The 25,958-nt window shown below is 39.2% G+C and overlaps 1 protein-coding gene across 2 annotated transcripts in view; it reads right to left on the bottom strand.

The window, feature by feature from the left end:
• Positions 1-25,958, bottom strand: part of DIP2A (disco interacting protein 2 homolog A) — a 72,227-nt gene that overhangs the window by 45,713 nt on the left and 556 nt on the right. For both annotated transcript variants that reach the window (XM_056496106.1, XM_056496107.1), the window contains exons 2-3: positions 8,710-8,781; positions 713-832 (exon numbers count right to left, since the gene is read on the bottom strand). In XM_056496106.1, the coding sequence (XP_056352081.1) occupies positions 713-832; positions 8,710-8,781 (192 nt within the window). The remainder of the gene's footprint in view (positions 1-712; positions 833-8,709; positions 8,782-25,958) is intronic.

The raw sequence follows: 25,958 nt of genomic DNA on the forward strand, positions 1-25,958 counted from the left end.
CACCCTGGACAACAAACAGAAAAATATCCAGCTAGAAGTCCAAAAGTATTTAGGAGAGAAGAGCTTCCAAACACCTGTTTTTCCTCACTATTGTGACAAGGAATTTCACAGGGAAATGGTGCACTTCAACCTCCTGAAAAGTAACAATGGGAACAGGATGCAATGAGGATATCAATATTTTCACACAATTTTCCAAAACAGGTTTGTCACTGTGGTGTCTATTTAAAATGAAGTAGAATATCCATTGTGACATTTCCCTTTTTTGTGAACTTGCTTTAAACCAGGAAATATTTGAAAGAATGCTACAATAAATACATAACCTTGCTTTAACAAAATAACCAAAACAAGCAAGCAAAAAAAACTCCTCAAATTCACACACTGTAGTCTTCAAAATTTTAAGTAACTGTTCTACAGACTTGAAACCCAATTTTGTTTTCTCAGCAAATATGAAAAAACTGTTGAGCATGGTAAAATTCACAACAAGAAACACATCAGAAGACAGGTCTACAATTTCTTTCCCTTCTTGCATTTCCTCCAGGCCGGATTCAAACAAAACTACTCGTGTATCAAAACAAAAAGAACCTGAAAGACATTGATGATCTCTTCCCCTCTTCCAAAGCACTTCCAGCTTTGTGTGTAGCTGCAGGTACCATTCTAGGTATACTTTTCCTCTGAGGACACGTGATGCCTCAGCTGTATCTCTGTCCCTTACCAGATCGGAAGCGCTCGTCCCTCGAGTTGGTGGATCGGGATTTCTGCTGCTTGGATACCCCAGCAGTGGCTTGGGAAGAGCCTGGGACTCTGTTCTCTGCTTGCAGGGATGGATCCACACCTGAAACACAGTTGGTTTTAGTGCAAACTAAGCTTTGCAAATATAATATCAGCTCCCCATTTCACTACCCTCAACCCTTACAAGTTCAACTGGTGCAAGACAGTACCTTTAAGAAGGGATCATCTTCTGCCTGCACTTTAATCCAATTTAATCTACACCCATTTAACAGGGCAATTCAGAAGATTCACATTTTACAAAAAAATGCTGCAATTCCCTAATAAAACCTTTGCAGGTATTGACACAGAATTACTGTCAGCTTCAGCTGTGTAACAGCTCCTGCTGTCATCTAGATTGTCTGGGTCCTTCATGTACTCCTGAAACAATGACAGACCTTCCCAGTCCTACACAAGGTAACAAAAATAAGAGGAACTGAACCATTCTTTAGTTGTTTGCACTGTACCTTGTTAGAACAGGGCTCTAGTTAACACTGAGCAGTTGCTTATATTTAGGCTGGCTAATATTCAGGAAGATGCATCACAATTTTCAACTGCAGCACAACAGGAATAAAAAAATCAAAAGGGTGAACAGTAACTATCTACTGTCTAATATCTATCTAAATACCAGTAAATATCTACTATCACTTTCTGATACCCAAAATGAGGAAACTTCCTTCTGACTCTTGATCCATCAAGGACTATATAAATTTGGACTAGGAACTTCCATTTGCAATTTTATTATACATCCACACTTTAAAATGTAATGTAAAAATTCCAATGCAGTTGGAAGGTATTTTGCACAATCCTAACATTTAGCTTAGTGCTGTGTTTTACAGCAAACTTTCCTGAGCCATGAAAGACCTGCTGGATGCTGGATCAAGTTCCCTGTATTTACTCAGCTCTTGTACCATACAGGGCTGAATACACTTTTCATGCCACTCCTTCCTTCCCTTGATGAGCTTCTGCTTTCCTACCTGCCCCCCATGTCCTTAGAAAATAACACATCATGGAAACAAAGTTTTCAAAATGCAAATATTTACCAAAAGCAGCTCTCGCTGAATTGAAGACATCATTCCAGAGGAATCTGTGTGAGTTCCTCTGCAAGGAAAGGTCTTACTCTAACAAGAAAAGGTTTCTTTCTCCCTCATGGGGTTTCTGTTCCCTTTGTTCCAAAGTGAGTATCAGGAAAGAAACTGGCAATTACTAACAAATCTAGGAATTATAAGACATTTTTATGAAGATATAGTCTTTACATTAGGAGTGTAATTGGATTAAGTATCCCATTTCTACCACAACTGATGAAAAAGAACTTTCAAATACTCTATTTAAATATAATATCCTCAGGGAAAGTGTTCTATCATCTTCATGATATGATAAATTACTATATACCAGCTTTCTTGGGTATCTGTTAAGACCTTTGGATGAATGCACTCCATAACCCCTTTCCCATCCCCTTTGCAGCTAACAGTGAACAGCTCTGGATGCTGAAGAGGCAACCTTGAGCTAGATATGGGTTCAGAGAAGAGTCTGTGGGAAAAATGAGTCTAAATAACAGAAAAACTAAGGAACATTTAACAATTCACACAGATCTAAGTTTTAAGAAATTAGCCTGACTCCAAAGATATGCTTCTCTCTTTTACAATTTGTAATGAAGAACAAACACATTCTCAAATAATTTTTCCTGTTTTCCAAAAATAAAGCTTTTAAAGCAGATGACAGAATATCTAACATCAACTGCAATGCCAATGGAATAAATGGAGACAGCCCAGCAAAGAAACCCTTAATGGAGCAGGATGGAATGTGTGTTTACCAATATACTGACCTAACACTTCTTGAAACACTTAAGCAGAATTCTGTTTGTAAGAGAAAAACAAATGTAATCTGCCAACTGAATGGATTCAACAGATCTGATAGAGTGGTGAAAACACTGCAGAATTCTATTCCACATTTCACTTGAACAAAACCTTTTCATAACCACAGGTCAACAGTCCAGAGGGATTTGTTGATCTGGAAACAATAAACAACTTTAGATTTTGTTAAGAAGATGGTGGCAAGTCATCTCCTTAAGCCTGAGCCAAGCGAATAGCCATGACAAAGGGATAACAGGAAACCATGATGGTACAAAAGAGAACAGGCAGCTGGGCTGGGAGGCTCCCTCAACTAAGACTACTTAAGAAATTTTCAGAAAACAGCATATCTACATCATTTTGTGTGAGCTTGTCAAAAGAGACCTTGGGTGAATAAGATAGCAAAAGAAAACCAGAACTTTTTTTTGGTGTGCCATTTCTTTTCCTCCAGGAGGGTTGTCAGCTGTAAGCAGAAAAAGAGATTCATGTTCTTCCCAATTCCTTACTCTTCCCATCTGCAGTCTTGTAACTACAGAGCCTCAAAATCAGGACTTGTAACAGCCCCTTTTCCACGGTGTGATCCCCTGTGGGAGGAATCTGGAAAATGAGCTGACTGGTATAATCCATCAGCAGATGACAACCTGCATGTGATATGTCCTGAGCCATGTGCAACCTGAGCACTGCTGTCTGGCAGGAGGAGCAAGGAAGAAGTGACCACACATAATACGAGTGCATGACCAACTCCAAAAACAGAACACTCTCCTTCTCTTCAGACTAAGATCATATTTTTGTTAATCAGAGTTATTGTGATGAAGTATGTATCAGTGAATCTCAGAAGCTCCTTTTAAATTAGGATGAAGCATGAAATCCTTGGCACTGTTAGAAACTACAACTCAGTTTCTTTAGATTAAGTTTCCCTTCTTGCTTTCTCAAAGGAGGTTTAATATCATAGTTTAATATCATAGATTCAACAATGAATCTGAATGAATTTGTTTTTGGGTAAAAATAGTAAGATTTTAGTCAGTACATCTGACTCTTAGGTTACATGTGCCAGTAAAATGCTGTTCCACAAGCTTGGTGAGCATGTTCATTTATTCTCCTACTATGCAAATAACTACCTTAGCCTTCAGCAAAAGCAGATGGGTAATTAGGCTAAGTCTCCTCACTCACACCAACACCTTTACAGAAAAGACATATACAAAAGGCACTTGATCCACTATTACTGCATTTTCTTCCATTTTTAACTTGCCCAAAGCTAGCAAGAATGAAGTCACCTTGAAGAGGCTGCTTGTTTCAACTAACTGAACTGTTTATACAGGATGAAATTAAAATTAATATTTGATTTATTCCTGTATTTGTCCATTCACAAGCACTGGAGAACCAAGACTAATACTGGCATTTCAAGCAATTTTCATTTACACAAGCAAAAATTATTTTACTGTAAGAGCAGTGAAGAGGTCCCAGGATAAGGAAAATTCTCTGCTGGCATCATTGGGGAGGATATGCAGCTAAAGACATCAGGTAGGTAGAGATAAAATTTTCAAAACATAATGTATTAAAGAGCTCTGTAGAAAGGAGAGGGGAAGAGGGAGGCCAAAGAGGAAACTCCAGACTCTTTGTACATTATCAAATCTTTCTGCAGCAACTGAACTGGGTCTGTAAATAAGAAAGGAAAAAATGACAGCAGGCAGGTTCAAAGTGCAAAAAGAAAGGAAAAGGTATGACAAGACAGAAAAACCAAAAATTTGAGGTCTGGCTCTGGGGCAGTTACTGAGTATCCAGTCCTCACTCCAGTACACAGCTCAATGTTATCATCCTTTACTGTCATATCCCATCTCAGAACGTATGACCTGCTGTACACTTTTTTGTCTTTTATCCAAAACTAAGTGCTCACACCTTCCAGATTAGAGGGACTGAACAAAGGTTAACCCAATGTAATTTATTACCCAGAATAAGGTACTAGAAATTCAAGAGATTAGAAATAATAATGATAACAAAAGGCATCGTACACATGCATTATGTCTGACAATCTTCCATGATTCTGTAACATTTTCCTCTACTCAAGGAAGCAAATGAAGCTCCATGAGCTTCCACTTAAGTATATGAAATAATTTTAAGGACATTAACAATTTCCATTCAAGGAAGCATGAAACAGCAGCAAAGAATACAAAAGCACAGAAGACACTTGTTATAAATTCAATGAAACCAAATACAAGCCAGGATTTGGATCCAATTCAGAGAATTCAAACACTGACTAAACTATCTCAATGAAAATACCCACAAGCAAGAGACACACTTATTTAGACACTATGACAAGACTGGTAAGCAGAACACCTACATTGCATTAGCTAGAATTTTAATTTCTCAAAATAATAGTCAATTTTAAGCAACAGAAGGTGCTTCACAACCAGCCCAGCACTCCTAATGCAAAAGGATATGCACTGAATTGAAAAGGCACAGGAATGGCAATCTCTTGATATTTTGAGAAACTGTGAGCAATGAAGATATAGACTGCTTTTTCAACTAGCCCATGTCAACACATTTTCACATACCTCATTTAAACCAAGTACACCAAGACCCAACCAAAACAGCTAATTAAACTTTGGACATCCTTTAATCATAGCCATTATACCCATAGCATAAAGTAGGAATTTTAACTCCATAGCACCAAGAAAGGTACTTATATGTTTTCCCTTTAAATTATAAGAAATTATAAAGCTTTTGTAGACTCCAAGACTCCAGAGTAAGTTGCACATTCCTTAAAAATGGAACTACAGGTACTAAGTGCTATAGGGGTATGTAAAACTCATCCCACTCTAACTGAATGAGAGGATGATTTGTGGATACTTCTTACCCACAAAGACGTAAAAAAAAAAAAATCACTGTTATAACAGAATTGCAGAGCAAGGTTGGAGGGACCTTGAAAGCCACCTGGTCCAGCCAGGAATAGAATGCATGTGTATTCCTGCTAGCAGCAGAAACATTTTTTAGAGACATAAAACCATGAAAACCAAGAAAAATAGAAGTATGGGACATGCCAGCCTCAACCAAAATTAGAGGAGGTTTCACCATCATTTTCCCATAAAATGAAAAATTGAAAATGGTTAACATTTCAATTTTGCTGGAGCAGAAGTGCTAAGGAAGAAAAGAGAATGAAAATAATAAAAGAAAATAATTTTAGAGTGGAATCACTCTGACACCAGAGGAGAAATAAAGTCACTCTCTCATTAACTAAATCCAGAGAAATAATTTCCAGGGACTGCTCTGTAAAGCCGCACCAGGACATTAACTGCAATTGCAACCTCATTTAGGTAGCTGAAGAGGCAACTTAAAAATAAAAAGATCAGTAAGAAATCAGGATAATCAGGAAAGAACCATCACAAGGCAGAAGTTTTACTTGAGGTGTTAGAAAGGAAGCTTAAGACCATCACCTGCCCATCAGGACAGGATACTCACTTTAAATGCTGCTTATTTTATTGTGCTGTTTCTGAATGTTTTTGCACCCCAGCTCTACCCTCTGCCATGTATCTGATATTATCCATCACTCAGAAGCTTCACCATGCAGCATGCCAGATTGCCTACAGATATAATTAATTATTTCCTCTGAGTTTTATCTGTAATTTGCATGCAGAGGTTGACTGAGGAAGCCAATTACTGACTGTTAAAATTTACTTCATTAAAATAATTAATTACTGTTTAATGCTTGCTATTACTCAATACTTGTTTTTGATTTTGCACAGTGCACTCGGTGAAAAATAACTCATTCTAGTTATTATTTCCATATAACTACAGAGTTTTACAGTTCCTAAGCAAAATCTTTACATTTCCACTAACTCTTCATCACTGCAGATTTAGAATTTTAGAATACAAAACTATCTACAGGAATGAGACTGTTGAATCAGAAGGTGCTCTGCTTAATTTTCCTGTAATTGATAATGTGCTTTGCAGCCACTTCTGTCTTTTTCTGTTCACCAAGCCCTCTTGGGGCAATGATTTGGCTCCCCACACATTCAGCTACACAGTGCAGCAGAACAGAGCCCAACCCATTTTACATGGTATTGAGAGAGCAGGAGTTGCACATGATTAATTTGTAGGTGGCAGCTGATGAGATGTAACAGGGAAAGTTAAACTTCCAGAACTCAAACCTATGGGCATTCAAGCACACTTTTAAAGCTGTAGGAAATACATGGTTTAGTGGTCCTGGGGACATAAAATCATAGAGCAAGAACTGAACAAATGTAAAATGCTGACATTCATCAGTCAGCAAAAACTTCATGGATATTGAACCTTATGAATTATATCAGGAATGCTGCAATTAAATTGTTAATGATAAAAAACTTCTGCAGGCTCAAAGCCTTTGGGACTCCCACACACTATTCTGAGCCACGCTGAAGCTGTGTCAATTAAGCAAATTTCAAGTTAGAACTGGGTTAATGGAACATATGTCAGAAAACTGAAACAGGCAGTTAGCTTCACATTTTAAGCAAATTTTCTTTTTGCCAGAGCATCATTCTTTGTGCTCAGAGGCAGACAGTCTATTCATTTTTTTTGAGCATATTAAAGCTAGATTCCTGTCAGCTTAATGCCAAACTAGGCAGAAGAGGTAAAAAAAGATCAGGTAATCTGGTATTTCTTAGAAAATGAGGTATCAAGCGAGTATTTGCTGACTCATTAAACTACTCCTTAAGGCGATTAGGGAAAATACAGCTGAACAAGGAGAAAAACCTTCAAGCAGCTGAAAATCTAAACTTACTCTGCAGAGTATGGCAAACAAAGTACTGGAGTTGTCTAAGCTATGCTTGAGAGCTCAGTAGTTGAATATTTGTGCAAAAAGCCTTTTGAGAGCTGAGAAGGAAAAAATGTAAAACCCCCTCTGTCAATAGAAAGGCGTAAAGGCAGAGTAAATCAAAGGTTATCAGAGATTAAACAAGAGACAGAAATACAGAGACATGACTTTCCAGGAGACAAAGGGCATTGATAGAATATTCTGTCAATTGTAAATCTTCAGTCAAAACCCCTACCTCACCTGCTCTCAGAATCTTCAACTAAGCTGAGGTAGAGGACAGGGTATTTTGAACAGAAAACTGAGACAGCTCTTTCCAGAAAAATTGTGTAAGGAGGAAAAGCTGTGGCAGATGAGGCTAAAGCTTGCTGCTGACTGTCAAAGTCATCCTAAAAATCCAAACTGCTTCTTTGCAAAGAACAAGCCATTTTAAAGAGATGAGTTTGGTTCTGCTTGGCCTACAGTGATTACAAATTTGCTAAGGGAAAACCTACTTTTATTCCTAATAAAAACCCCAAACCCAATTAAAAAACAAAATCACAAAAAAGGAACCTTTGCTAAGAACCCCTATGATGAAACATCAGTTTACATTCCGATTGTTCAGCACTGTCTCAGTTCACAGTGTCTCGTTATTGTTTCCATTCACCTTGGTTTTCTTCTCATTTTCCCTTATCTTAAAATCTGTCAAGATGTTGAAAACTGGGGGATTATAGAACACCAAAGAGCAGTGGCAGCATAACAGCCCTAACCCCGAGAGATTTTAGTGTCCTAATATCAAAATAAATTGAAAAAAGTTGGACAATAAGGTTTGGTTTGGGTGTGGATGATGAAGTCTGAAAATAACCAGCTCCTGAAGTAATAGTTTGTAATAAAAAGTCAGTACTTTAAAGAAACAGAGGGGGTGAGGGAGTGTGTGGAAATGGGGTGAGGCACAGGGCGAATGCAAAAAACAGCACATTAAAGCATGAGAGTGAGGACTACTGAATATTTTCACCTAATGAAAGCAGCCAATTTGCTTTTAGCAATAACTTTACTCATTTCTAAAGTTATCTTGAAGTCTCAGACACACTTGTCAAACTGAAATTTGCTGACAAAAATGTCAGCACTTAATGTTTCATATAAAACTATAAAAAAATATACATTTCAGGCTTTCTCCTTGCTCTGCACTTCTCTGTGACAGCCACTTCCCACTGCTGGTTAGATGCCATATCAAACACTATTATAATTCATCCAGTCTATTTAGTGAAAACTTTTCCATTTTATATTTTCACTGATTTGGCACAAGGGTGTAACTTCCATGCAGTTTCTCACCTTGAATTAGTGGTATGTACCGTGCTAACAGCTTTGCCCTCTTCTTTTCATATCCTTTCTGAGTGATGTCTCCTAAAGAAAAGAAGAAATAAATACATATTATTTAGAAATTCTGCATTTAAATCTTTGCATCACGCACATTCTGTCAGCAACATATTGCTGAAAGAGTTTAACAAAGCAAACTATGCAGAGAAAAAAACCACCAACAAAAAAGACATTAATTATATATATATGGATTCAGTCTACCTCTAACCAAGTAGAACTTCTTTTACTCAGTCATATTTTACACAGAGCAGTTCTTACTCTGTATTTTAAAATTATTGCCAAATACTTTCCTTAATCCATGAGGATTGTGTTTAATTTTTTGGTTAATATTCTTCATTTCCTCAAATATCCACCCCACCCCTGTAACAGACACAAAGTCATCTCCTTCTGCCATCCCCAACCTCCATCCAAGTGAATATGCATCACTGAAAGTTATTGACACTCTTGCAAAAAAAGCAATGAGAGTTCAAAGGCACTGTTCAAAACAGGTAAAAAAACCAAATGCACATCCTGGAGTGCTTCAATCACTGCAGGCATTTCAAACTACAATCTGCCAGTTTTTCTTCATAAAACCATTATATAAATATTATATACAAAATCTGGACACAAGACAGAAGTTACAATTTTTCTTGAGCAGGAAAAAGAATTAGCAGAAGAAATACAAAGAAATATAATTTTCATACTTATATAGCATAAATAATACTAATATAATGGTATAATAGTATTATTACATCAAAATGAGAATTAGATCAAACTAAAACAAAGCATCACAAATGCCCAAGTAGATTTGTCTGCCTGGGAACAGGTGGTCAAAATGACAAACTACACTTTTTATGAAAAAAGGAAAAGGATATCAGAACAGATGCATTGTTTTCAGTTATGGAAGAAAAAAAAATCCCAATCTAATAGACAAGAAGCACCAGTACAAGAAGCACCAGTAAGAACAGTTTTTCTTAAACCAGAAGTAATTTGGAAGACTAAAGCTCAAAAATTCTTTAGGTATCAATACTGCACCTTACCCAAATATGCTGAACTGTAAGCTCAGTGAAGACATAAATTTGCACAGCTTCATAAATGCTCCATATAATCCTTATCCCAACCCTCTGAGCAGCTCAGCCTCTGCCAGGTACCACCCAACTGCACAGGCAAGCACTGATCAAAAGGCAGAGTTGAAGAGAGAGCCCTGTTTGAACCAGAGTACTTCACATGCTGGCATCTTGCTGCACTTGGAACTTCTTAGATTTTGCTGGAATGCTGACTTGAAGGACTTTCCTTGAAGGAGGTTAAGCAAAGGACAAAGCCAAAAGCATCTCTGTTGTTTTCTGCAGTGCAGGTCGAGCTGTGCTGCCCAGCTAAGCTGGGCTTTGTTCCTTTTTTCTCCAAAGCCTGGGGGTGGGGCTCTTCCTGACAATTGCTCCCCCCTTGCCCCCAGAGCCTCAGGGGGATTCACCCATCAGATGGGCTTTTTGTGATCCCTCATTTCTTCCAAAAAGAGCCACTTTGCCACATCTGGTACACTGGGGCCACAGCTGCTGTCATTTAGCCTCACTTTCTCCTGAGTTACCGGATTACACAAAAGCAATCTGAGGTTCCTCGACCTCAGGGAAGCAGCTGGGAAGCCTGCATAAAGCCAGACACTGGGCTGAGCTCTTAGAGCTCCCTTTGGAAGAGAACTTGACTTGAAATATCTGAAGTATTGTAAAATACATATGGTAAAATATGTCAGAGGTACCAAGAAAATGAATCTAGAGAGAGATGAAAGTGTTAGCATTTCTTAAAATGACTTATAAAAATATATTCTTCATTAGTGCACACAAGAATCTGTCATGTTGTTATTACCCTGATTCTGCCCAGGCATGGTTCTATTCCACCATGTTAGCACAAGACCTAAGAGAATCTTAATGCTAAATTTACTAAATAGAACTGAGAATGGACCTGTGAGAGCCTGGCACTTGTTAAGATAGGGAAATGGCTCCTGGTCCCCAATTTGCAGAGGTCAAGAGCAGGAACATTTCCAAATGAGCTGACTGTACATGAAACGTGGATGAACCCAATCAGCTGGATCAGCTCTGCAAGACGAAACCTTTAAGAACTGCACTCTTTGGCCACTGGTGAGCACAGCCACAATCACAATCCTTTAAGATAAACTATAGAAACACTGGAAAAGATGGGAGAAGGTTAAGGAACAATGGCAGAAATTAAACAGTCTAAAGAAAACTGGAAGTTGTTTGGGACATATTTTCTCCATACGCACACCTGTGAGCTTCAAGCTGGACACAAACAGGTGTGCCACCAAAAGATTCTGCCCATGACTGTTTACAATCATTTTTATTTAACCCACAAGCTTTTATCACCATCTAAATCTAGGAACCAGAACAACTCCTCCAAACCTACTGCCAGTACCCACTCCAAGATGTGGTTTCCTGGTACATCTTCTCCCAGGCACTACACTTGTGTAAATCAGGCAAAAGCCAAACTGATCAACAGGCAATAAAGGAACTAAAAGATGAAAATCATTACTTGCAATCAAATAAAGTTTTGCATCTCCTAACTGTACAGCAGCCAACTGTTGCTGCCATCCCTGAGATCTGGTAAGTCTGTGCCTACCACATCTGGTAGGTCGACTGATACCTTAATTTAGTCTGCATATGATGAGCTAAGTGAAGTGTGAAAACATCTTGATTGGAATCTTTCATATTACAGGAATCTCTTTAAAATGGAAATGATATCTGATCATTTCATATGGTGATGCATTTGACTAAGCCATCAGAAATTCTATTTCAAAGACCCTATTTGAAACATCCTGAGAGCATCACGATGCCTTTGAAGCAGTAGAAGTTTAGCACAACTTCACTGAAAATGTATGTTACTGGTAATTCTTAATTTGCAGCAGGACTTTCATCCCTTTGAGGGAATTTAAGTTATCAAAGTACAAAACTTGTCTGATGTAAAAGGGGCAGCACAGAGATATACAACTATATAAATGCAGAATTTTGCACATACAACAGAATCACTGAAACATCAAGTTCTAGACACTAGGCAAATACTGACTAGCTAATTATATGTATCTTAATGATAGAAAGGGAAGAAATTTCACCAATATATTAATAGCAAAAGATTTGGTCTTCCACTCTGCTAACAATTACACAGTGGGACTATATTTTACAATACCATTAATTGTTTAATAAATTATAGAAGGAATTATCAAAACCAATAAATTTAGTTTGATCAAGCCGTTAGGAATTTTGCAATTGGCAAAGCAATTCAAAGCGACATTTAGAATAAGAAAATTTGAAATTAGAATAAGAAAATTCTATTCTGACACACTTACATATCACCTTTTCAGCCTGAAGTTTCAAAGCAGTTGCAGGACAAAGGCACCACTTGTATCTTACAACTTTAAAAAGCCAAGGTGGGTAAATCCTGTAGTTCAGAGAGGATGTGCAAAGTGCATTCCAGGTTATTCTGTTCCATACAACCCATAATTGGGAACTGTGTGTGTACCTAGGGAGAAGATAGAGCTGCTCCTTTTAAACTCTGGAGCTGCCTGGCTTAAACACTTATTTGCTTCATCTGTCAGGAGTCAGCATTTGACAGAGCAAAAGAAGGTTAAATAACCAGATCACAAAAGCAGCCTTAGCAGCAGTTTCTAGGCTCAGTTAAGCCAAATTAATGAGTTGTTCTTCCACTGCTGCAGTAAATCCTTAAGCTTGGTCCACAGGGAGACAGGAAAAGCTCCAACTACCACTTCCCATCCATGCTGTTGGAGCTCCCTGCAGAACACAGACACAGAGTGACAGATGCCAGCTATGTGTACACCTGTGGGTGAACAACATCTATCACACCAGGTACCATTCCCAGTCCTCATTATGATGATCAGTAATGTTGCCATCCCCTTTAAAAGGCTGAGGAAAGCTACACACATGGGGAAGAAGGAATGGGAATCCTCTGGCCCATAGGGAATGTACTGTCTGCTTCCACAAAAGCCAACAAAAGAAGTTGGAAATTACCAATGGGAATACCCAACTCATTTATGAGACCATGAAAATCATTTAAAAACCCACCTTAAAACACTCAAACAGCAGCACAACACTCAAAATCCACCAAGTAAGTTAAAAACATACAATGGGAAGGTCTGTAACCTGCAGTATCTACTCCATACAGAAGTTATTTGAATTTGTAAACTATGAAACTTTTTCAATGGATTTCTAGGTCTCAGTTTCAGATTTGATTAGTTTCCTGACATGTCACTACCATGCCCTCACATGCACTGTAAAACCATGCTTTTAAAGAAAAGATTTACAGTTAATTTTGAAATAACTGGGGTGAGGTGGGGTGGCTACTGGGCAAAATCTTATGATGAATGCAGACACTTTGACTTCTTAAAATAAAACACTGGCAAATTTAAAAAAACCAACAAACTTAATCAGTATTCATGTTAAAGCTACATAAACAACATAATACAATGTAATTTTACTAAGAAATAAGACCTCACTAATATATTGGGTGCACATAAGTCATCTGACATGATCACAAAGAATCAGATGAATGATTCAGAGATCCTGGCTGAACTACAGAATGATAAACTGAAAAAAAAAAAAAAAAAAGAAACCAGCTGAATTATTCACAGAAGGAGGCAGCAAAGTAAGCCAGCTGGTGCACACAGACATCCTCTCATGGCAGGAAAAAAACCCATCAATCCCTATTAGGACCAGAACAGTTCAGTGCTTGCACACTTGGGAAGACCCAGCATGAGTCCCTGTGGTGGCTAAACTTATTTACAATTTACTTCCAGTTGCAAGTCTATTTATTAAGTGTATTTTCTGATGAAATGGAGCTCTCCATGAACAGCATGAACCAAATGTTGGCAACAAAATGTTGAGCAGGGAGGTTGGACCAGATGACCCACTGTGGTCCCTTCCAACCTGGCCCATTCTGTGATTTCTGCCAACTGCACCTTTTTCCTTGTTTATCTGTTAAAAAGAGCCAAAGGAAAGCCAGGTTTGGTGTCTGCAGTCTCAGATGCTCCAGCCCTCAGCCAGCACCTGTTTGAGGTTGAATGTAACATGCTGATCCCAGCCTGCTGCCAAGGCAGGGGCTCAGCAGCAGTATTTTCTGTGAAGTAAGCTTTGTTAAATCCTTATTTCTGAAATGCATCTTTATCACAACCAAGTACTGAACACTTAAGAACAAAGCATGTTAGGGAGAAAAGGTCATCTAACTCCAGTACCTACCAAACATGCCTCAAGGTTGTCCCATAATCAAAGGCCTGAAAAATACTCTTTTGCAGTAACATTGCAGTATCCTTACCACCATTAATGATGATCTGGAAGAGACAGGCTGGCAGTACCTTCTCACTTATTCTTCCTTACCACTTCTGCCTAATCTTTGCAATTGCTGTTTCCCAAAATATGCATATGGATATGGATTCTGTCCTGCATCTTCTGCAAACCAGGTATCTTTTGGATACCTGTATTCATGGATACATGTATTCATGGCACTGCCTCTAAATGGCCTTACCAAGCTACTTGGTTAGTTACCTTTACTAATCCTACTATAAGATAAAAAATATTTGATTGTCAATTACATGAGTAATATAAAGCACCTTCAACTGAACCAAACCTGAGAAATCTACTAAAAATGATGTCATCTGGGAGGTGGTCACATTTATAGAATCAGAGAGTGGTTTGGATAGAAGGGACCTTAAAGCTCATCTAGTTTCAATACCCTTCTATGGTCAGGCATGCCTTACACTAAACCAGGTAATTAATTACAGTTTATAGTTATTATAAAATGAGTGTTTTAATACCCACAATATTATCAAAGTATTATAATTTACAATTATGATATAATTAATATAATTTATAATTCTCTTGTTAAGGTCATATCATTAAACTGCTTTTCAATTCATTCATAGTGACTTCTTACCTTTCCAGCTTCTTACTACCACATCACTAACTCCAAGATCTCTATTTTTTTCCAGGATTCCCCAATGGGAGTTATTCACAGAAGATTTTGGTCCATTCAAAAAGCTGTATTCTCAAGTCTTCCCTATTCACACACACGGACTTCTTCCTGTCCTAAGACATGCTCCTATTTCCTTTTCCCATGTCTTTGCCTGAAAGCCCCTTACCTTCAAAGTTATAATCATTCAGATGGAAGGGATCTTATTTTCCATTCCAAGGGAGGTTCCCACTTTCCTTAGCAGACACCTGTCTTTCAAACCAAGATACCCCAGAAGAGTAAGACTGAAATCAAGAAATCTCAAGAAATTCTACTCAGGCTAATGTCAGGCTAATATAACATCCTAAAAAAATTCTCCAAGCCACTGCGGTTGGGAAAGAAAAAAGAAAAAGTAATTTCAAAATCAGTAACTTTGCTTGCTGATTTTCCTCAGGATCCTGTTGTTACTTTCTCTGTTGTGAGCAAAGAAAAAATTCACCACAAAAGTAAAGGCCCTTTCTGCAGAAGCTGGAAATCAGCAATGTTATTAATATGTTGTCAAGATCCAGTAAGATCTACAGAAAGGCCAAAAGAAGGTTAAAGGCATCAACGTAACATTCTTCTGTCAAATTTCAGATTCTATGTTTATTTCTATGTTTATGCCTCACTTTCAATAGCCCTCAGTCAAGGACCTGCTGCTCAGGATTTTTTGGAGGTTTGGGTGGGAGGGATGTGGTTGGGCAGGTGACCCTTTTCTGGTCACCATGTAAAAGTATTGTGTTTACAGAAATATCTCTATTTAACTTAGTCTGAACAATGTTTTGCTGAAGATACTTTTACTAATTATAAAACAGCAACATTAACTTCAAGTGAACTGTCATACCCAAAATCACACATTCTAGCCCAAAATCATGCAATGTTCTTTACACAGCATCAGGTAACAATTTCACTGCAATCATTCTCCCATATATGACACTCTCTAGGTGCCACAAAGTAAGTTCTCAAATTTTGCAGCTCATAGCTTCCCTTATGAAAGGGCATTGAGAACCTACTTCATGTGATGAACACAATTTTGATAGCATCAGGACTGCATGAGTCCATCAATCTATCCCACAGTGCCCTTCAATCACCCCAGGGAATTATCTCATACCGATTCAGAATCTCTCTTTATTCTGCAGTGTCAAAACATTGCTTGTTTGAACACAGCAAGGCTACCTCTTGTCATGAGTCAGTTTATTGGGCTCCCCAAACTGCACCAGCTGCACCAACATGTGACTGAAACCCTGCAGAGCACAGCTCCAGGTTAAGCATAAAGTATCTACCAGTTCAGTTCGCTACTTACAAATATTCACTAAAGAAAGGAAAATCTTTTTAAAAAAATCTTGGGGGTTTTTATTAGAGCTGAATATTATGGACAGAAGTGCATAAAACCAAGAAAAGGCTCTTTCCATACTGAGGAAAAATCTACCTGTTTGTAGCACAATAGTGGCTAAAAGGCCCTAACTCAAAAAGGAAACAACCCAAATAAATGGTACAAGCAGCCCTGATGCAAGAGCTGGTCCATGGAAGATGCAGTGCTCTAGGGCACAGAAAACATGTAATGATCACAAGAACAAGCTGTCAGTTATTAGCTGTTCAGAAGTTTTGGATGTTTAAATTTATTTTCCCCCTCTGGATGCAGTCCAGGGAACACTGGTCCTGCCAGGAAGAAGGAGCAGCAAGATAGCAGTTGTGAAAGTACATACTCAGCCACTGAGTTTGTCAAATCTAATTTATATGGCTTCCATTTTAAATAAAAACACAAGACTATTTATTTCTTACTACTATCTACCATTTTCTGGCTTCACTAAGCATTCTGCTACTCCTGTCTCAAACAGCCTCTAAGCACAGGCTGCTACACCTCTGCAACACAGACTTATCTCACAGTTTAAGCCCCATATAACTTGCTAGGATAAAAGTAACATATACAAGGATTTACACATAGACATTTTATAATTTAAATTATTATTTATAATCTTAACAGTAATTTAAGATTAGAATATCAAGCCACAGCTACAAGCAAATACAGAATATGTGTGTCAAGGAAGGATTCTGTAGTTTTGTCAGGTCTGTGCCACAAGTTGCTTACACTGTAAATACCAGTGAGGTAAAAATCAAATAAAAATCAATTTCACTGGAAAATGGCAATATCCATAGTGATAACTTTTGCAGATCTTCATGCCAGCCCTGTCTCCTGCAAACACCTGTGTTACAGGTATTCCCAGCACCTGAAGTTCTTATCTTAATTAGCAGAATCTAAATATTCTGAAGGACACGTGAAAACATCTTCTGCTAGGAATGGAAGAGCCTCATTTCCTAATGGTCAGTCTTGGGCACTGATAAATTGATGTCCTGTGGAAATCAAATCAAATCAGAACCCTGTCAATATCTGCTAAAACCAAATCTGAAGAAAACTACGACTTTGCATTTATTTAGGCAATAGTTGCTAATACGTCTAATCCTGGCTTCAGAACTGTGAAAAGTCTAGAATCACAAATATAATATGATGCAACCACTAAGTTCATCAGAAGAGTTTCCTGTTTGAAAATACCCTTTTCCTTAACACATTCCTTCACCTGTAGCACAATCACATTGGTTGATTACTCTAGGTAATGCTTTTAAATAGACTGGTTTATTCAATTATTCATGGAAAGTAACTCAAATCCTCTCTAACAAAGAGGCTGTAGATGGAAAGTGAGCACAGGGATAACAGTGCCCATTGCCTTGACTCCTGTGCTATTGCTCAAACCAGTATGTCCAGCTATGCATCTGGATCTGACCACCACAGAATATATTATTTCTCAGTTTCCCAAACTGCTCAAGGCAGAAAAACACAGGGCAAAAATACAATATACAAACCCACAGCAGTCAAACTAATCCTGACCTCACTGGTGTTTCTCACTGGTGTTTCTGTGTACACAGTCAACTGAAACTACACTCACACCCAAATTTGTTTTTTTAAATACTGTTTCTGAAAGAAAAATGAAGGAAAAAAATCCTTACTGAGCTGCTATCTCTGAAAACTGAATACTTGTTGCAAGCTGAAGTAACTCCCCCCAAATACAAATTATACACAAACATCTGAAATGAGAAACTTCAGTAATTTTGTTAGACAACAAATAATTGCCAACAAAAGTTTTGAGGTGGCAGCGCCTTTTCCCTTACCCTACCAAATTGTGTGCTTCCACAACATGACCTGTCTGACATGCTTTCTTTGCAAACACATATTCTGGCACTTTCTCAACATTTCATTCTCCTTACAATGTAAGACAGAAATCTCATAATGAAGGACTTTGACAGAATTCTGCCTTAATACACAGGTGGCTGGTACATACGGAGCTGAAGCCCCTCCAGTTATATCCAACCTACCTCCCAACAGAAGTTTTCATTTCTCCACAAGCAAATAACTTCTCAAACACTATTGAATAAAATGCTGAGTTGGCTGGTATTGTCCCTGTATCTGATGAATCCCAGATCTGTGGGACACAAACATATTGATTATGATTTATGGGAGCTTTCATAATTCAAGTTCTAGGACAAAATGCTGCTACAATCAGCAAGTCCTACATTTCATTTGAGGCTGGATCCTCCAACAGATTGAAGGAACAGCCGTGCAGAGCCAGGCAGACGCTGAAAAAATTTATTTTGGGTATGGATTCATGCTGCAGCTAAGCTGAAGTACTGGCACCCTCTTTCACTCTTCTGCCCCAACCCAATCCAGCTCTGAGGCCATATGGCTATAAGTGGGAAAAAGGAAGAAAAAAAAAAAATCTGAGCCACAGTGAATTATAATAAAAAGCCAGAAAAAAATTATTTGCATCTACCTTCATAACACAACACCAGCTATCAGTAACTTTTCAATGTCCATAAACAGCAAATCCTACAAGAGGCAGATTTTTGTCAGACATCAACGAACAAAAACACCCTCCTAGTTGAGGCCCAAGTGGATTCACCAGGTGTTGGAATTCTCTTCAAGTTCTTAGAGGCATGTACACAGAGATAATCAACTAGAAATGTCTTGACCTTTAATAGGTAACAACAGACATAGAAGATTAAGAGCTTCTCCTTTCTTCACTGAATTGTAAATTGCAGACACTCGCTACAAGGCACAAGCTTTCACACAGGGAAACAGCAACAACAAAAATCCACAGAAAAATCTTTGTGTCCTGTGGAACACTGCTGGGAAAACAGTTTGAGAAAGACAAAAAGTCATAAAAAAGCAGTGAGAAAGTGACAGAAGGATATGATGACGATTTGGAGGCTTTAATTATTCAGTCACACGTTTCAACTTGAATTCTGCATTGCAGAACTGCTCTGTTAGACCTCTGCACAGAAAATGATACACTCTATTTTACTGCACATCATGGTGGTTTAACAGCTGGACTCCATGAACTCTGAGGTCTTTTCCAGCCTAAATGATTCCATGATCTTTGAATTTGGGTCTGCAGTCACACTTCAAAAAAACTCAGGCGAATGCACCAAGTTTATGTTTCCTCGAGAGCTACAAACCTTGTGCCAAGAAACTGTCAAATACTTTGATACTTATTCCAAGGTAAATACAAGGGTTCTTAATAACCAAATGAATGTCAAGTAATCAAGAGAGACTGATATGTTTTCCCTCCCATTTGCATACAGTATATTAAAGTCTGTCTTTCAGTAACAGAACTAGATGATACATCTGTAACTCAGCTGTATGAAATGCCACCAAGCAGGCACCTTCTTTAGTCCAAGAGATGTCACAGCCTATCCTCAGTGAAATGACATTTCAGAAGAATAGTCCATTTCTTTCAAAAAAACAAACTAACCCAAAGAAAAAAATCTCTCCAACAGCATTTCAACTAGCAAATGGAAAATGAAAAGCCACTTCATGATCTCATGATTGGCAGAGCTTAACTTAGGTTTATGGGAAGGATAGGGAGGTAGAACATATATTAGTGTTCAATGCTAATTTTATAAAGGTCTATTTACTTCATAAATGTGCATTTATAATTTTAAGGGGAGTTCATTTTTGCATAAGAACACCTGGAAGAAAAAGTATTTCCTTTAATTTTCTTAATGTACAAGTTGCCATCATACTTTTGTTCCTCACCACATTTTAACCTTCCCTGCCAAAGTAACATATAAAAGAATAACAAGATTTTTACTCAAACACAAGGAAAAGATTAAATTAAACACCGGTTAACTACAGCAGAAATCCAGAAAATAACCAATAAAATCCTCAACCACCTAACTGGTTGAGTTTGAAATTCTGCTTTGATGGAAAAGGAAGTTGATTACCTAGCAATCCCAGTTTTCCTGGTTCAGAATCTTCTTTTTCCTCACAGTGATAAAGGTAACAGAGTAATAAATTTAGTCTTTTTTTTCTGCAAGCCTTTAAGTGCATTACCATCATTCTTAAGCTGAAAGCCAGAATCAACAAAACAAAACTGGATGTCCTCACTGCTCACCAAATTATTTTATTAGAAACAGCTAAAGGTAAGAAATGGAAGGATTCTCTCAGCTCAGATGAGATACCTTGCTGATTCTCCTGTATTCCAGAAGGCAGGAAACAAAAAAGAGGAAGGAGGGGCAGCAGAATAACAATGATGGAAAATGAGTGTGATAGGGGGAATGAGAATGAGGGCAAAAGGCACATTACAGGTGAAAACCATTGTAAATCATACTGTTCCACAACTATAACAGTGCTTTCTAACATGGTTGCTAATATTTTAGGTCAACTCAACAAAAGCCTCTTAACCAGCTTCTTATTACCTTCCAAACTAGAGAGGAGAATAAAAAAAAAATCTCCTCTGATCATCCAGCACAGCAGACATGGCAAGAAAACTACACTGCATCAATTTATTTTACCTTCCCAGTGTAGAAAGGTTCAGAGGACTCTTGGCACCCAATGTGAGGCCTGAGGGCATCGAGAGGAAAGGGTAAAAAAGGAATAACAGCTCCTGGGGAACCTGTTTTGTGTGTGCTGAATACAGAAGCCTCGCTAAGCGGCACCATGTGGTCCAGCCTAGCCTGGTTTGGTTGGCACATGGCTTTGGCTCCAGCAAGGGGAAAAAGGCCAACTGGCAGCATAGAGGAAGACCAACCTGGGCTGCTGAAGAATGGCAAGACATTGCCACCTGGGTAGAGAAGCTGCCTGTAAAAGTCTGTCATGTGGTTGGGAAAGTCGAACACACAATGGACTGCTTAAAACAACCTTAAAGGCACTGGGCAGGGAGAATTTCAAAAACTGGGAGCTGCATTTAGCAAAGTCCACTAAGGGAGCTGGACCTACCCAATCTGGATCTTTGTGAACAACAGAGATCAGGTTCTGGTGGTACACATGAGAGGTATCCTGGGAAAAACTGGATTAATTCTGCCTCAAGCAAAGACAAACCCATCTGAGGGCTACTCTTTGCTTAGGGACCAGGCTGTACCTGGTGCTGCAAAAGGATGGAGAGACACAATGCATCCCTCAAGGGGACCTTGTTTTAGGGTGAACCACCAGTCACACTGTGCCTGTATCTAAATCTTGATGTACATATCTATATAATTGTGGCAATGCATGTATGTATATAGTTTAGAAGTTTAAGTTTGGTGTAACATGTTGGTATGGGGAAAAAAAAAATCAGGATGGATAATGTTAGAGGTTAGGATTTTTTTTTTCTTCCCTCTCAGGGAATTTTCTCCCATCTGCTGCCTAAGAGATGACAACGACCTGTACTTAAGATAGACAAAAGATGTAGGCAAGGAGGAGAAGGAGGGGTACAGCTGGCTGCACCCTTGTAGCTGAGGGGCTTTCCCTTGGGAAGGGCAGGAGATTTTGGCTGGGCTCAGCTCCTCACTGGCTCTGAGGATCGGAGGGGACAGCCTGAAGGATGCCAGCCAGGTGCCCAGACCTGTGCAGGCCGGGTGTTAACGTGTGAGAACAAGCTTTGAAAACTTCCTCAGTCCCCATGGGCATTTGGCAAGCCCCAAGTACCGTGGCACAATTAACAGTTTCTGTTGGAGAGCCCAGAAATTAAACAAGGAAGATGCTGCAGGTCAAGTTTCATAGACTGCCATCTGTCCCCACAGTCACAACAGTTCTTCCCACTAACAGCCTCAGATCATACTTATTTCCAAGTATTTCCAAGACTTCCATTACAGAAAACTACCATATTAAGACCAGAAAAAACTTAACTTCTATATACCATGATTTATCACAATAAAAAACAGGAAAAAGTGTGTGTGGCTGTCTCTTCCTCCTCACCTGATTTCACACGAAGAAATTTAATACCACGTCAATACTGTCAGTGTAACAAAAGGACCTATACTTTTCAGCTCTGACCACCACCTTCAGGTTTTATAAGAAAGGTGTTCTGACAAAAATAAAAAGTATTATTTTATCAATTTATTTTTTAAAAACCCCAATCAAACTTATCACAAAAAGTATTTGCTGAAGTATTGCTGGAATATTTGCAATTGCCAAAGATGTCAGACGTTAAATACCTTTAATTTTTTCACTAAATACTTCATAGCTGGAATCTTCTTCCACTCAGGAATTACCTGCAGTCCCTCAAAATGTGCCAAAAAAACCCCCAACCCCTGAAAAAAATCCCCAAAACAGTAAAACCCCAGAGAAAGCTTCCTTCTCATACACACGACTTCTTCCTTTCTTAAAAGGGAAATAAAAAATTGGGATAAAAAATCACATGAGAGTCAGCTTTCAGTCTAAGCAGATGTAAACATTTGAAGGGGGACCAGAGCAACCAGCCCACTGACCACTCTACATAAACTGCCACTAAAGCTCAGAAGAAACCTATGAGCAACGTGGCAGGAAGCGGAAAATGCTCCTTCTCAAATCCACTTGGAAATACCTGAGGTTATAATTAAGATGGTAAACTACATGAAATACTTTTCTATCTCCAAACTAATGCTACAGCTTGTTTGGTAGAAGCCACTGAGAACAGTGTTCTCCATCTGTCAATCAGTGGAGTAACAGAAGAGATTTGAATAAGCAAAAAATCTCTTCAGCCTCTTTACTGTAGGTAATCTCTGTACTGAGTTTCAGCTTAGTTTGTAGAATCATTGAGGTTGGAAAAGACCTCCAAGATCACTGAGTCCAAAGTAAGACCAACCTACAAACTCCTAGCAAACATAAGAAAACCCAAATTCATATACTTAATGTTTCAAGCTGCAGAAATCCAGACCAAGAAAATGTTGTACCATTCACATGCCAGTCAAATACCACCTCAAAGCTGGAACAACTGTATTTTTCTTCCTGCATTTTCCCCCCCGATTTTTACTGCAAATCCAGTGTTGTGCATCCAAATGGCCCAGACTAACTGGACCCAGATAGCAACCAGCATCAAAAATTTCCAAGAAAATTAAAAAATGTAGTTGTATGTTTTTCTAAGTCCCTGAACTGCTGGCTGAGGGCATTGCCACCACCACCAGTCACAGAAGACAAAGCCAACACCAGGTCCTCATTGCTACATCACACAATTTTATCTTTCACTACTTCCACATATCTTGTCCTTAGATGATCAAGGAACAAGTGAAGCATCTTCCCACACAGATAACCCAGAAGAAGCAAAAAACGACCCAATTCCAAAGTGGTGTACAAGTACATACAGGTACATAAAAATATATACATATATATGATGCAATATCATAGAACAAGTACAGGCTTTAAAATGCACATTGATGCCTTTCCTATGAAATCACCACTGCAGATAAGAATTTTTTAAAGAATGGTTTATAATCTTAGTTTTCTTTCAGAGCGAGGAAGAAAAAAATCATACCGAACCACCAAAAACAAACACACAAACCCCAAAACACCAGTGTTTTATAGTTACTAATAAAAAATCTGAAGTACTGGAGCTTCACAGCTCCACATCACATTCTGACACAGATCCTGTCAGTCTGATTAGGGAACTCTGCATCTTTCCATCATAACAGAAAGCTGCAGCATCTTAGAGTCTTAAGATAAGCAAGCCTAGTCCACAGATCCATCAGCTGAAACTCGGCTCAGGTGCCAGGCATGATCTCAAAACTGTCCCCATCTCTCTAAAAGTTTGAGGCAGATCTCTTAAGTTTTCTTTACAAGATTCACAAATTTTTTTCAAAAAATTGTTGATATAACAAAGCAAAGCAGTAGCATCACAGTAGGGTCACTTTTTATCCCAAACTATTATTTTACTAGTACACAATGAATACAATGTCAAGCAAGAGATTAGGACCTTGTACAGCTGAAGGATTCCTAACAGTGCAAATGACTGGAATTGTAGCATGAACTGGCATTCCATCCCCATCCAAAATTCTTCTCAGCTGGATGCTATACTTAGGATTTCGAGTTGTCTTTAGAAACTACTAATGTTCTCAAGTCTTCATTCTTCTCTACACCTCAAAACATTTTTCCCAACTTTTGCTATGATCATCTGAAGCAAAACCAAATGAGATTAATCATCTTCCTGACTTATTTTTTACAGGTGAAAATAATGTAATCACAGAGAGCAGACATTATTCCTGCCTCATCACAACACACACAATATTTCAAAGTACACAGACAAAACAGAAAGGAACTTGCTCTCAGATTTCTCCTTTTCTCTTCCTCCCTTCACACTTCCCCTCAGATGATGGGAACATCCACCCAAGTACTGACCTTCTCTAACTTGAGGCATAAGAAATCTTAGATTGCTGTTCCTTCCTCTCTCCAAGTAAGCAAGTTCTGAGCATTAATGATGGAAGGCTCCATTAAAAGCCACCCATAGAAACATCAAGCAATGGCAGGATATGAGCACGTAACATATTTCCAGATGTTGAAGAACTACTTGCAAACGTTTTCCAGTTTAGGAAAGACAGAAAAGGAGTCACATCTAAGCTCAAAAACTAAGTCTTCAGAGTGATCAAGAAATTCAAGCTCACTCCATTAGTCCAGCAGCTACCCAGCAATGCACATTCCACATCAGACCCACAGCACCAGGACAGTGTGCAATCACCTCAGGTGTCTCACAGGTTTAACATACTGCAGATCTACCCATAAAAAATATTTTATCAGTTAAACACACAGTCAGGTCACAGAGCAGAGGAGCCAGCCCCAGGATATCCCTGCACGTGTCAGCAGGCACACAGGAAGAACCACGGCAGCCAGCAGGAACTCATCCTGCACATGCAACAGGGCATGCCAGGTACTGCTTCTGACTGTGCCTGCAGACATGCAGCAACAGGTTACACTTGGACAACAGTCACCCATCCTACACTTTTCCCCTGCCTCTGCACCAAAACTTCCACACTGGAGATGATGACAGCAGACCTCTGAATAACTTCTGAAACCGTGACCTGAATCAGGCAGCACATTCAGGTGAAATGGCCCCGGTTCTGCCCACCTGAACCTGCTGATCTGAAAACTGCACCATCTGAGGAGCACACTGAATGGTCCTAATCCAAAACCACAGGTGGTATTAACAGGTTTGCAGCTCTTCTATTCAAGGGTGCAGCTTAATAGTATAACTGCAGAAAATGCAATGAGAACATGCTACCTCGGCCATGCCCTCCTGGACCTGCCTGTCTGCAGGACTGTGCCAGAGAATCAGTGTGCAAAAAACCCTTCCCCAGCTCTTTAACAGAGATACCACGACTAACACCCACAGGGGTCACAGAAGGGCTGACATCACCAAACACTGACCTGGAGGTGGAAGGGATGTCTCCTTTTGGGGGCTGAAAATCCATCAAATGCTCACAGTGACCCTCTGTCTGGCACTGCATATTGTCACCTCTGGGCCCACTAATGCACAGGGCTGGAGCCCCTCTGCTCTGGAGAAGGCAAGGAGATCTGGGGGTGTTCAGCCTGGAGAAGACTAAGGAAACCTGAGGGCCCTTTCCAGTGCCTGAAAGGGCTCCAAGAAAGCTGGAAGGACTTTGGACAAGGGCCTGGAGTGCCAAGACAAGGGAGAATGGCTTCCCACTGGCAAGAGGGCAGGGTTAGATGGGATATGGGGAAGAAATTCTTCCCTGGGAAGGTGGGGAGGCCCTGGCACAGGTTTTCCAGAGAAACTGAGGCTGCCCTATCCCTGAAGTGTCCAAGGTCAGGCTGGATGGGGCTTGGAACAACCTGGGATAGTGAAGGTGCCCCTGCCCATGGCAGAGGGATGGAACCGGATGAGCTTTAACATTCCAACCCCAACCATTCTATGACTCTGTAGTTCTATAAAAACGGAGCGAGCATCATCATATTCCTGCCTGTATATACAGCTAAGCACAAA

This window comes from Oenanthe melanoleuca, chromosome 7, assembly GCF_029582105.1.
Source record: "Oenanthe melanoleuca isolate GR-GAL-2019-014 chromosome 7, OMel1.0, whole genome shotgun sequence".
In the NCBI taxonomy this organism is placed as follows: Eukaryota; Metazoa; Chordata; class Aves; order Passeriformes; family Muscicapidae; genus Oenanthe; species Oenanthe melanoleuca.